The sequence below is a fragment of the Poecile atricapillus genome, chromosome 2 (genome assembly GCF_030490865.1).
Source record: "Poecile atricapillus isolate bPoeAtr1 chromosome 2, bPoeAtr1.hap1, whole genome shotgun sequence".
Taxonomy (NCBI): Eukaryota; Metazoa; Chordata; class Aves; order Passeriformes; family Paridae; genus Poecile; species Poecile atricapillus.
Genome location: NC_081250.1, coordinates 52,860,799 through 52,873,051, shown reverse-complemented (window position 1 = coordinate 52,873,051; position 12,253 = coordinate 52,860,799). Strand labels below are relative to the sequence as shown.

The 12,253-nt window shown below is 49.3% G+C and overlaps 2 protein-coding genes across 2 annotated transcripts; both read left to right on the top strand.

Moving 5' to 3' along the window:
* The first annotated feature begins 3,806 nt into the window (after positions 1 to 3,806).
* On the top strand, positions 3,807 to 5,291 carry LOC131575512 (inositol 1,4,5-trisphosphate receptor-interacting protein-like 1). The gene has a single exon (XM_058831099.1). The coding sequence runs from the start codon at positions 3,807 to 3,809 to the stop codon at positions 5,289 to 5,291; it is 1,485 nt and encodes a 494-aa protein (XP_058687082.1).
* A 5,019-nt stretch (positions 5,292 to 10,310) lies between these two features.
* Positions 10,311 to 11,795, top strand: LOC131575511 (inositol 1,4,5-trisphosphate receptor-interacting protein-like 1). The gene has a single exon (XM_058831098.1). It carries the CDS (start codon positions 10,311 to 10,313, stop codon positions 11,793 to 11,795), a length of 1,485 nt encoding a protein of 494 aa, XP_058687081.1.
* Positions 11,796 to 12,253: the final 458 nt, after the last annotated feature.

Here is a 12,253-nt window from a genome sequence, read left to right as displayed (position 1 = left end):
ATAAATACTTATGACAACTAAAATAATAAAATAATAAAAAATAAATAATAAAAATAATAAAATAATAAAATCAATAATAAATATTATTTATATATAATAAAATAATAAATAATAAAATAATAAAATTAAATAATAAAATAATAAAACTAAATATAGTTTTCAAATATATAGGATGCATATCACATCTCTAATATTTTTGGACAGAAGTATGGCCATATACAGTGTCACTGTCTGTTTGGACACATATTAATTAACACATATCACTAAGTGGCCGTATGACTGGCAAGCATGAAACTGTTTTGCTGGTTTTTCAATAAAATGCAATCTGACAGAAGCCGGAGTGTGCAAGACTTTCTTGATCTCAGCCACCCCTCTCGTATTGGTAAATGTCATGCGCCGGGAGCCTGGGCTTGTGAGCAGTCTCCTTCAACTCATCCAGACTTACAGGGCTGAATTGGTTCTCATCAGAAATGAAGGCCACCTGTCCACAGCCCCTCATTCGCTCAGCTTACTTTTCAAAGTCTGTGGATTCAGCAGATATTCTTCATGATAAAAAAAATAAAAAAAAATAAATAAAGCCAAGTCTGCCCTTAGACTTTATTTAAAATAAAGTTGCTCAGAGGTGAATGCGGTGGTCTTTGCGGCTCATTGGGTTTGCAGGGTGAGGAATGGGTGCTAGAACATGCAGTTAGCACAACTGGAGAAAATAATGAGGACACAAAGAATAAGAAGTTCAAAGCTACAAAGATTGAGTCTCCTTTTGAGCTCGGCAAAATAACCACTGCCAGTCCCTTCAGAAGAACACAAACCATGCTTCACTGAATGAAACTGCTGCTCTTCGCAAACAGTCACTCAGCTCACTCTCGGAAGACACTGAGAGATCTGTATGTGTAAAAGTGGTTCTTGACCATGAGGATGTAAACCCAAGAAGAAGAATCCAGAAAAATCAGCACTCCAGAATAAGGGAAGTTTCCTGATGCAATCGTAAGAGATCTTCAAGTATTTTACTATCAATTCTTACTAAATTGATAATATTTCATTAGAATGTCATTATTCATAATTCTTCTCTAAGTGCTACGCACTGCTTGTGACAGTTTTTAGGAAGACTAATTAAGTATTCTTATGATATGAATATTATATATCTAGGAAGATATTCTAGTAAAAGCCTGTCTGCACGACCCAGCTTTCAAGCCAGACGACAATTCCGGGGACAGTGCTCTTGGAACTTCTCTGGAGCAGCGAGAATGAAGAAAAACAATGATGTTGTGGACAAGAAAAGGAAGGATCAACAAAACGTATTAGCCAATAGCAGCTGGTTAAGCTGCGCGATCCCTGTGGGACCCTGTAAGAGCGTGCTAAAGATAGAAATAAAGCCAAGTTCACTTTTACCTCTGAGAGGACTGTGTGAATATTCGGAGCGGTTTTCCATTAAAACCCCGCCTTCTTTCCAAATGCATCACATCCCAAAGCCAATGGAAGGGGCACATTACACAGGCAACCAGGACGGCACGACTGCCTCTTGCCATGACACCTGTGGTCGGCTGAGCTTTAACCAGTCCTGTCCCCACCTGCTGCTTGATCCCTAAATTACAGCCTCAAGCTCCCTCTGCCATAGGATTGTTTCTTTCTTCAGGCGGCTAGATTAAAAACCCCACCATTTAAATGAGCTCCAGAGCTGGACAAGATGGGCGGTGGGGCAGTGATTCCTGCAGCGTTGCCGTGAGATCTGGGCTCTGCCACAGGTGCTGGCAGCATGCGGTGCTACCCTACTGCAGAAACCTTTCAGGGCCAAGCTGGGCTGGGGGGAGGGAGATTGGCGGCCCTCCCAGCTCCTGAGCACAAGGTGAGGAAAAAGAAACGGTGTTACCCAAAAACCCGCAAGAAATGACAAATGATAACAGAGTAAGGAGAGGGGCAAAGGCACAGTTTTGAGTTTTGTCTAGGCAGCACCAAGAGCAGACCATTCAAATCCAGGTGCGCAACACAGAAAATGCCACACGTTTTCCTGTGGCGGGGGGAAAAGGCTCCAAAAAAAGCACAACACAAACCCCAAACCACAATAGTGTTTGAATTTTCTGTCATTTTTGGCTGCAAGAAGCTGCTGTGCACTGCTGATGGCCTCTTCTCCGCGCTCTCCTCATCTTTGCTTGTCTCAGGGCTCTACAAAGCCAGGCTTTGGGGGCTTCTTTCTGCTCTTGCCAGGCCTGAGACCAAACAGCCTGGCGGGCCCGGGGCTGTTAGCAGGAGAGCTGCTGAAAGTCACCCCAAGCCATGCGGCCTTCCCCTCCAAGGCTCCAGAGATACAAGGGCAGAAAGCTGTAGCCTAAGCTCTACTGCACTAGCACCTTGTTGAGCTTGTCTGTCCTCGGGCATCCTTCAGGTTGCCTAGTGTAAATCTGAGCGGCTTTCTTAGGGACTTCGGGCTTTGCCCACACTGTGGCCTTGCTGAAGGCCAAGGCCAAGGAAAGGCTCTCATCTGTGCTGCCAGTTCCATGGAAGGCCCCAGAGCAAGAGGGCATCTCTTGGCTGCCGGGATCCCACCTTCACGGTCTGGCCTTGCAGGTTGGCAAAACCCACGTGGGTATCCTGGCACATTCCGGCACTGACTTTCCCTCTTAAGCTTCCCATTTTCTACAAGGAGAATTCTGATTTTTCCTTCTGCTTGGAAGGGGACGGATTGCCTTGGGTGATGTATTTGGCAGCAAGGTTCTCCTCGCATGGAAACACTTCCTGGCAGCCTTCTGCCCACTGACAAGCCATTTGGTCCCACTGCATCCCGGGGACCAGAGTGCAAAAGCAGCACCTTTCCTCTCCTCTGGGAAGAGCTGGTCTCACAGCCCTAACATCTGCACCCGACACAATGCAGATGGTGCCTGAAGGGAGTTTGTAGCTAATTGGGGCTCATTAGATTTACCAGCCCAGGGAACAAACAATATGATCAGAGGAAATGACCTCAAGTTGTGCCAAAGGAGATTTAGATTGGATCTCCAGGAAGTATTCCTTCAACAAAAGGATCTCAAGCTTGGCAACAGGCTGCCTAGGGCAATCAATGGCTGAGTCACCCCCCTCAGAGAGGTTTAAAAGTCATGGGCATGTGCCATCTGGGGACCTGGTGGAGTAGGCAGTGTTAAGTTTGCAGTGGAACTGTGTGAACTTCAGGGACTTTTTCAAGCCGCATGATGCAGAGATTTCAGGGTAGCTCAAGCAGTGTGGAGTCGAGGCTTAGACTCAATGATCCCCAAGGGTGCCTTCCAACATGGAGATCTAGGAGACTGGCAATGGAGGCCAGAAAGACAAAAGAAAGACCAAGGGACGTTCTTTGAAGAAGATTTACTCCAAAGCAGCCTTAAGCCCTTAACCAGGGCCACTCTAAGTGGCTGAGCTGGGGTAGGGACAAAGGGTGCAGTTGGCTGGCTTGTGATGCGCTGCGGCACCTGTGACATCACAGGGGGCGCCTCACAATGGGGGCAGCTGGAAAAGGCCCCAGCAGGTAACTCTGGCCCTGTATTGCTTCTGCAAGCGGTGAGTGCACATGTGGCGGGGAGGCTGTGCTGGGGATAAGGGCCGGGGCAGAAACGCTGCACCTGGGGCTGGGTTCTCCCTGCTGCATGCAGGGACAGCCCCTCATGGTAGAGCCTTGGCTAGGGTACCAGCTGCTACTGCTACTGCTGCTGCTGCTGCTGCTGGGGCAGTGGGACAGGCCTTGCTGCCCCCAGATCCCTGGGATTCCCAGACCTGCTGCTCCCACTGCCAGCTGCCTCTTTCCCCGCTCCCCTCACGGCCTTCTCTCTATCCTCCTGCAGACCATGGATACCTGGGTATTGTGGTTCTTGCTCTTGCAAAGCATAGTCCACTACCCACAGCCCGTGGGGGACGATTTGGACGAGGCGACGCGTCTGCTCATGGAGGAGCGTGCAAGATTCCAGGAACGCGAGAGGATTCTGCTGGAGCTGGAGGTGGAGCAGCTCGCCCTGATGCAGAGTGGCCCATCCTGGGGAGACCTGCTCTGGTCTGCCTTGCAGGCCTGGCAGGTCTGGGCATTTGTCGGGCTCTTGCTTCTTCTCTTGCCCCTATGGTTTATGTGGAGGAAGAGAAGGCGTGAGGCAGAGGTCAGCGGCGAGCGGGAGAAGGAGAGCGAGGAAGAGGACGAGGCACGGTCATACAATCTGGCATGGCTTCTGGAGGAGCGCATACAGTGGCCTGCACAGGACCTGCAGGCAGGCTGCGACAGGACAACGGCCATGATGGAGAAATTGCTAAGTGCCCTCAGGCGTTCCTTGGTTGGGACTTTCTTCCCGGTGCTGCACCAAGCCATTGGTTTTGGCAGTGCCTTTGAAGGCTGGACTGAGAGCGGGGAGGAAAGTGTGTACCATGTGCTTGTACCCCTGACTGCTCCCTCAGGCCACATCTTCCGCCTGGAGCGTGACACTGACTGGCTGAGGCCCGGCAGGAACTTCCGCGTCCGCGTGGAGCTGGTGTGCAGCTGCCCGAGGGGGCAGGAGGGTGTGAACATGATGTGCTTCCGCCACCACCCTGACGTGATTGGCATGCTAACTGAGCAGCCCAACCTCCTAGACATGCTGTGCACCGGCTCCTACCTTGACGTGGAGAAAACGGTCTACTTCTTCTACAGACTGCTGGGAGTAAGCTGGCAGCGTTTGCCTGAGTCACGCAGTTGGCATTTAGCGCTGCACTGCTCCCAACGCTTCTGCCACCTCAGGCTGTCCAACGGCCAGGAAAGCTTCCAGGTTCAAGTGATGCTTGGGCTACAGCGATTTACCTCGGACATCTTTATCAGCAGCCGGCCTCGAGGGGCCCACACCCCAAGCACAGTGTGGCCTGAGACCTACAGCATGGCAGAGACAAAGTTCTTCAGGCACATGGCCAGGCAGCTCCCTCAGGACAGCTCGCACCTCAAATGCCTGCAGCTCCTTGCTGCAGCTTTTCAGGAGTGCAAGGGCTTCTCCATCCATTCCATCAAGACCATCATCATGCACCAGCTGAACACCGTACCGCTCTCACAGTGGCACAGCAGGTATTTCCTGCTTCAGCTGTCCGATGTCCTGGAGCAGCTGCGCTTAGCTCTGCAAAAGAAACACCTGCAGCATTTTATTGTGGGCAACCAGAGGCTTCCAGAGGAGATCAGGTTGCCCCGTGATGTACGAACGGCTAGGCCATCCAACCTCTTCCACAGCCTGTGGCAGGATCGGGCTGCCCACTCCCAGGCCATGCAAGCCTACCTTGATCTGTGCCATCGCCTGGCGAGGTTGCTGGCCTATGGCCACTGTTAGCAGGGCTCCTAGAATCACAGCATTGCTAGGTCGCAAGAGCCATTTAACATCATCAAGTTCAAGCCATGCCCTAACACCACCTCAACTAAACCATGACACTGAGTGCCACATCCAATCTTTTTTTAACACATCCAGGGATGGTGACTCCATCACCTCCCCCGAGAAGACAATTCCTCTACTTTTACCACTCTTTCAGTCAAAACCTTTTGCCTAACATGCAACCGAAATGTCCCTTGGCACAGCTTAAGACTGTGCCCTCTCCTTCCGTCACTTGCTGCCTGGAAAAAGAGACCGACCCCAACCTGACTACAGCCACCTTTCAGGCAGTTGTAGAGAGGGGCTAAGGTCACCTCTGAGTCTCTGTTTCTCCAGGCTAAACAGCTCCAGCTCCCTCACTTGTTCCTCACAGGGCTTGTGTTCCAAGGCCCTCACCGCGCCCTCTTGTTGTCCTTTGCATGTGTGTGCTCATGGGGCTTGCAGCTCCTGGCAGACGATCGCTTTTTAGTGCCGTGACAAAGAAGAAGGAATGGGATACACAGACAAATAGATATACACATATATAACTAGAACGTGTAGCTATATATATAAATAGCTACAAAGACTTTTATTAACAGATGTGTTTTTAATAGATACAAATGATAGAGTTCTGTTTTTAATAGATACAAATGATAACAATAGTTTATCAATGATCGTATGATTTGACAAAAAGATAGAGCACATATGTAATGTCACTTCCTGTTGTGACACATATTCATGCTCTACAGTTACTGCATTTATGAGAGGCCAAATTTTTATTACATAGATATACTTAAAAATATATATATACATATATGCATGTATTGTATTTAATACAAAACAATAATTTCATAAATAAAATGGAAATGAAATAGAAAACCAATTAGAAATAATTCCTATATAATTACAGCAAATGATATATATTTATTATTAAATTATGTTTACTAAATAAGTAAAATGTTATAGAATGAAAAAAATCATTGGAATAGATATGATAATAAAACACTATAAATTCAGTATGTAGATTATGTCACTATCTATAGTGACAACAGTGACTATCTATAGTGACTATCTACAGTAAAAATATTATGCTCTGTAATTATTTATGTATTTATGTATCTGTATTTATAATCTGTATGTATAATATGTATTTATAATCTGTAAGTATTTATGACAGGAAAGTTGTCATAAATACTTATGACAACTAAAATAATAAAATAATAAAAAATAAATAATAAAAATAATAAAATAATAAAATCAATAATAAATATTATTTATATATAATAAAATAATAAATAATAAAATAATAAAATTAAATAATAAAATAATAAAACTAAATATAGTTTTCAAATATATAGGATGCATATCACATCTCTAATCTTTTTGGACAGAAGTATGGCCATATACAGTGTCACTGTCTGTTTGGACACATATTAATTAACACATATCACTAAGTGGCCGTATGACTGGCAAGCATGAAACTGTTTTGCTGGTTTTTCAATAAAATGCAATCTGACAGAAGCCGGAGTGTGCAAGACTTTCTTGATCTCAGCCACCCCTCTCGTATTGGTAAATGTCATGCGCCGGGAGCCTGAGCTTGTGAGCAGTCTCCTTCAACTCATCCAGACTTACAGGGCTGAATTGGTTCTCATCAGAAATGAAGGCCACCTGTCCACAGCCCCTCATTCGCTCAGCTTACTTTTCAAAGTCTGTGGATTCAGCAGATATTCTTCATGATAAAAAAAATAAAAAAAAATAAATAAAGCCAAGTCTGCCCTTAGACTTTATTTAAAATAAAGTTGCTCAGAGGTGAATGCGGTGGTCTTTGCGGCTCATTGGGTTTGCAGGGTGAGGAATGGGTGCTAGAACATGCAGTTAGCACAACTGGAGAAAATAATGAGGACACAAAGAATAAGAAGTTCAAAGCTACAAAGATTGAGTCTCCTTTTGAGCTCGGCAAAATAACCACTGCCAGTCCCTTCAGAAGAACACAAACCATGCTTCACTGAATGAAACTGCTGCTCTTCGCAAACAGTCACTCAGCTCACTCTCGGAAGACACTGAGAGATCTGTATGTGTAAAAGTGGTTCTTGACCATGAGGATGTAAACCCAAGAAGAAGAATCCAGAAAAATCAGCACTCCAGAATAAGGGAAGTTTCCTGATGCAATCGTAAGAGATCTTCAAGTATTTTACTATCAATTCTTACTAAATTGATAATATTTCATTAGAATGTCATTATTCATAATTCTTCTCTAAGTGCTACGCACTGCTTGTGACAGTTTTTAGGAAGACTAATTAAGTATTCTTATGATATGAATATTATATATCTAGGAAGATATTCTAGTAAAAGCCTGTCTGCACGACCCAGCTTTCAAGCCAGACGACAATTCCGGGGACAGTGCTCTTGGAACTTCTCTGGAGCAGCGAGAATGAAGAAAAACAATGATGTTGTGGACAAGAAAAGGAAGGATCAACAAAACGTATTGGCCAATAGTAGCTGGTTAAGCTGCGCGATCCCTGTGGGACCCTGTAAGAGCGTGCTAAAGATAGAAATAAAGCCAAGTTCACTTTTACCTCTGAGAGGACTGTGTGAATATTCGGAGCGGTTTTCCATTAAAACCCCGCCTTCTTTCCAAATGCATCACATCCCAAAGCCAATGGAAGGGGCACATTACACAGGCAACCAGGACGGCACGACTGCCTCTTGCCATGACGCCTGTGGTCGGCTGAGCTTTAACCAGTCCTGTCCCCACCTGCTGCTTGATCCCGAAATTACAGCCTCAAGCTCCCTCTGCCATAGGATTGTTTCTTTCTTCAGGCGGCTAGATTAAAAACCCCACCATTTAAATGAGCTCCAGAGCTGGACAAGATGGGCGGTGGGGCAGTGATTCCTGCAGCGTTGCCGTGAGGTTTGGGCTCTGCCACAGGTGCTGGCAGCATGCGGCGCTACCCTACTGCAGAAACCTTTCAGGGCCAAGCTGGGCTGGGGGGAGGGAGATTGGCGGCCCTCCCAGCTCCTGAGCACAAGGTGAGGAAAAAGAAACGGTGTTACCCAAAAACCCCCAAGAAATGACAAATGATAACAGAGTAAGGAGAGGGGCAAAGGCACAGTTTTGAGTTTTGTCTAGGCAGCACCAAGAGCAGACCATTCAAATCCAGGTGTGCAACACAGAAAATGCCACACGTTTTCCTGTGGCGGGGGAAAAGGCTCCAAAAAAAGCACAACACAAACCCCAAACCACAATAGTGTTTGAATTTTCTGTCATTTTTGGCTGCAAGAAGCTGCTGTGCACTGCTGATGGCCTCTTCTCCGCGCTCTCCTCATCTTTGCTTGTCTCAGGGCTCTACAAAGCCAGGCTTTGGGGGCTTCTTTCTGCTCTTGCCAGGCCTGAGACCAAACAGCCTGGCGGGCCCGGGGCTGTTAGCAGGAGAGCTGCTGAAAGTCACCCCAAGCCATGCGGCCTTCCCCTGCAAGGCTCCAGAGATACAAGGGCAGAAAGCTGTAGCCTAAGCTCTACTGCACTAGCACCTTGTTGAGCTTGTCTGTCCTCAGGCATCCTTCAGGTTGCCCAGTGTAAATCTGAGCGGCTTTCTTAGGGACTTCGGGCTTTGCCCACACTGTGGCCTTGCTGAAGGCCAAGGCCAAGGAAAGGCTCTCATCTGTGCTGCCAGTTCCATGGAAGGCCCCAGAGCAAGAGGGCATCTCTTGGCTGCCGGGATCCCACCTTCACGGTCTGGCCTTGCAGGTTGGCAAAACCCACGTGGGTATCCTGGCACATTCCGGCACTGACTTTCCCTCTTAAGCTTCCCATTTTCTACAAGGAGAATTCTGATTTTTCCTTCTGCTTGGAAGGGGACGGATTGCCTTGGGTGATGTATTTGGCAGCAAGGTTCTCCTCGCATGGAAACACTTCCTGGCAGCCTTCTGCCCACTGACAAGCCATTTGGTCCCACTGCATCCCGGGGACCAGAGTGCAAAAGCAGCACCTTTCCTCTCCTCTGGGAAGAGCTGGTCTCACAGCCCTAACATCTGCACCCGACACAATGCAGATGGTGCCTGAAGGGAGTTTGTAGCTAATTGGGGCTCATTAGATTTACCAGCCCAGGGAACAAACAATATGATCAGAGGAAATGACCTCAAGTTGTGCCAAAGGAGATTTAGATTGGATCTCCAGGAAGTATTCCTTCAACAAAAGGATCTCAAGCTTGGCAACAGGCTGCCTAGGGCAATCAATGGCTGAGTCACCCCCCTCAGAGAGGTTTAAAAGTCATGGGCATGTGCCATCTGGGGACCTGGTGGAGTAGGCAGTGTTAAGTTTGCAGTGGAACTGTGTGAACTTCAGGGACTTTTTCAAGCCGCATGATGCAGAGATTTCAGGGTAGCTCAAGCAGTGTGGAGTCGAGGCTTAGACTCAATGATCCCCAAGGGTGCCTTCCAACATGGAGATCTAGGAGACTGGCAATGGAGGCCAGAAAGACAAAAGAAAGACCAAGGGACGTTCTTTGAAGAAGATTTACTCCAAAGCAGCCTTAAGCCCTTAACCAGGGCCACTCTAAGTGGCTGAGCTGGGGTAGGGACAAAGGGTGCAGTTGGCTGGCTTGTGATGCGCTGCGGCACCTGTGACATCACAGGGGGCGCCTCACAATGGGGGCAGCTGGAAAAGGCCCCAGCAGGTAACTCTGGCCCTGTATTGCTTGGGCAAGCGGTGAGTGCACATGTGGCGGGGAGGCTGTGCTGGGGATAAGGGCCGGGGCAGAAACGCTGCACCTGGGGCTGGGTTCTCCCTGCTGCATGCAGGGACAGCCCCTCATGGTAGAGCCTTGGCTAGGGTACCAGCTGCTACTGCTGCTGCTGCTGCTGCTGCTGCTGCTGCTGCTGCTGGGGCAGTGGGACAGGCCTTGCTGCCCCCAGATCCCTGGGATTCCCAGACCTGCTGCCCCCACTGCCAGCTGCCTCTTTCCCCGCTCCCCTCACGGCCTTCTCTCTATCCTCCTGCAGACCATGGATACCTGGGTATTGTGGTTCTTGCTCTTGCAAAGCATAGTCCACTACCCACAGCCCGTGGGGGACGATTTGGACGAGGCGACGCGTCTGCTCATGGAGGAGCGTGCAAGATTCCAGGAACGCGAGAGGATTCTGCTGGAGCTGGAGGTGGAGCAGCTCGCCCTGATGCAGAGTGGCCCATCCTGGGGAGACCTGCTCTGGTCTGCCTTGCAGGCCTGGCAGGTCTGGGCATTTGTAGGGCTCTTGCTTCTTCTCTTGCCCCTATGGTTTATGTGGAGGAAGAGAAGGCGTGAGGCAGAGGTCAGCGGCGAGCGGGAGAAGGAGAGCGAGGAAGAGGACGAGGCACGGTCATACAATCTGGCATGGCTTCTGGAGGAGCGCATACAGTGGCCTGCACAGGACCTGCAGGCAGGCTGCGACAGGACAACGGCCATGATGGAGAAATTGCTAAGTGCCCTCAGGCGTTCCTTGGTTGGGACTTTCTTCCCGGTGCTGCACCAAGCCATTGGTTTTGGCAGTGCCTTTGAAGGCTGGACTGAGAGCGGGGAGGAAAGCGTGTACCATGTGCTTGTACCCCTGACTGCTCCCTCAGGCCACATCTTCCGCCTGGAGCGTGACACTGACTGGCTGAGGCCCGGCAGGAACTTCCGCGTCCGCGTGGAGCTGGTGTGCAGCTGCCCGAGGGGGCAGGAGGGTGTGAACATGATGTGCTTCCGCCACCACCCTGACGTGATTGGCATGCTAACTGAGCAGCCCAACCTCCTAGACATGCTGTGCACCGGCTCCTACCTTGACGTGGAGAAAACGGTCTACTTCTTCTACAGACTGCTGGGAGTAAGCTGGCAGCGTTTGCCTGAGTCACGCAGTTGGCATTTAGCGCTGCACTGCTCCCAACGCTTCTGCCACCTCAGGCTGTCCAACGGCCAGGAAAGCTTCCAGGTTCAAGTGATGCTTGGGCTACAGCGATTTACCTCGGACATCTTTATCAGCAGCCGGCCTCGAGGGGCCCACACCCCAAGCACAGTGTGGCCTGAGACCTACAGCATGGCAGAGACAAAGTTCTTCAGGCACATGGCCAGGCAGCTCCCTCAGGACAGCTCGCACCTCAAATGCCTGCAGCTCCTTGCTGCAGCTTTTCAGGAGTGCAAGGGCTTCTCCATCCATTCCATCAAGACCATCATCATGCACCAGCTGAACACCGTACCGCTCTCACAGTGGCACAGCAGGTATTTCCTGCTTCAGCTGTCCGATGTCCTGGAGCAGCTGCGCTTAGCTCTGCAAAAGAAACACCTGCAGCATTTTATTGTGGGCAACCAGAGGCTTCCAGAGGAGATCAGGTTGCCCCGTGACGTACGAACGGCTAGGCCATCCAACCTCTTCCACAGCCTGTGGCAGGATCGGGCTGCCCACTCCCAGGCCATGCAAGCCTACCTTGATCTGCGCCATCGCCTGGCGAGGTTGCTGGCCTATGGCCACTGTTAGCAGGGCTCCTAGAATCACAGCATTGCTAGGTCGCAAGAGCCATTTAACATCATCAAGTTCAAGCCATGCCCTAACACCACCTCAACTAAACCATGACACTGAGTGCCACATCCAATCTTTTTTTAACACATCCAGGGATGGTGACTCCATCACCTCCCCCGAGAAGACAATTCCTCTACTTTTACCACTCTTTCAGTCAAAACCTTTTGCCTAACATGCAACCGAAATGTCCCTTGGCACAGCTTAAGACTGTGCCCTCTCCTTCCGTCACTTGCTGCCTGGAAAAAGAGACCGACCCCAACCTGACTACAGCCACCTTTCAGGCAGTTGTAGAGAGGGGCTAAGGTCACCTCTGAGTCTCTGTTTCTCCAGGCTAAACAGCTCCAGCTCCCTCACTTGTTCCTCACAGGGCTTGTGTTCCAAGGCCCTCACCGCGCCCTCTTGTTGTCCTTTGCATG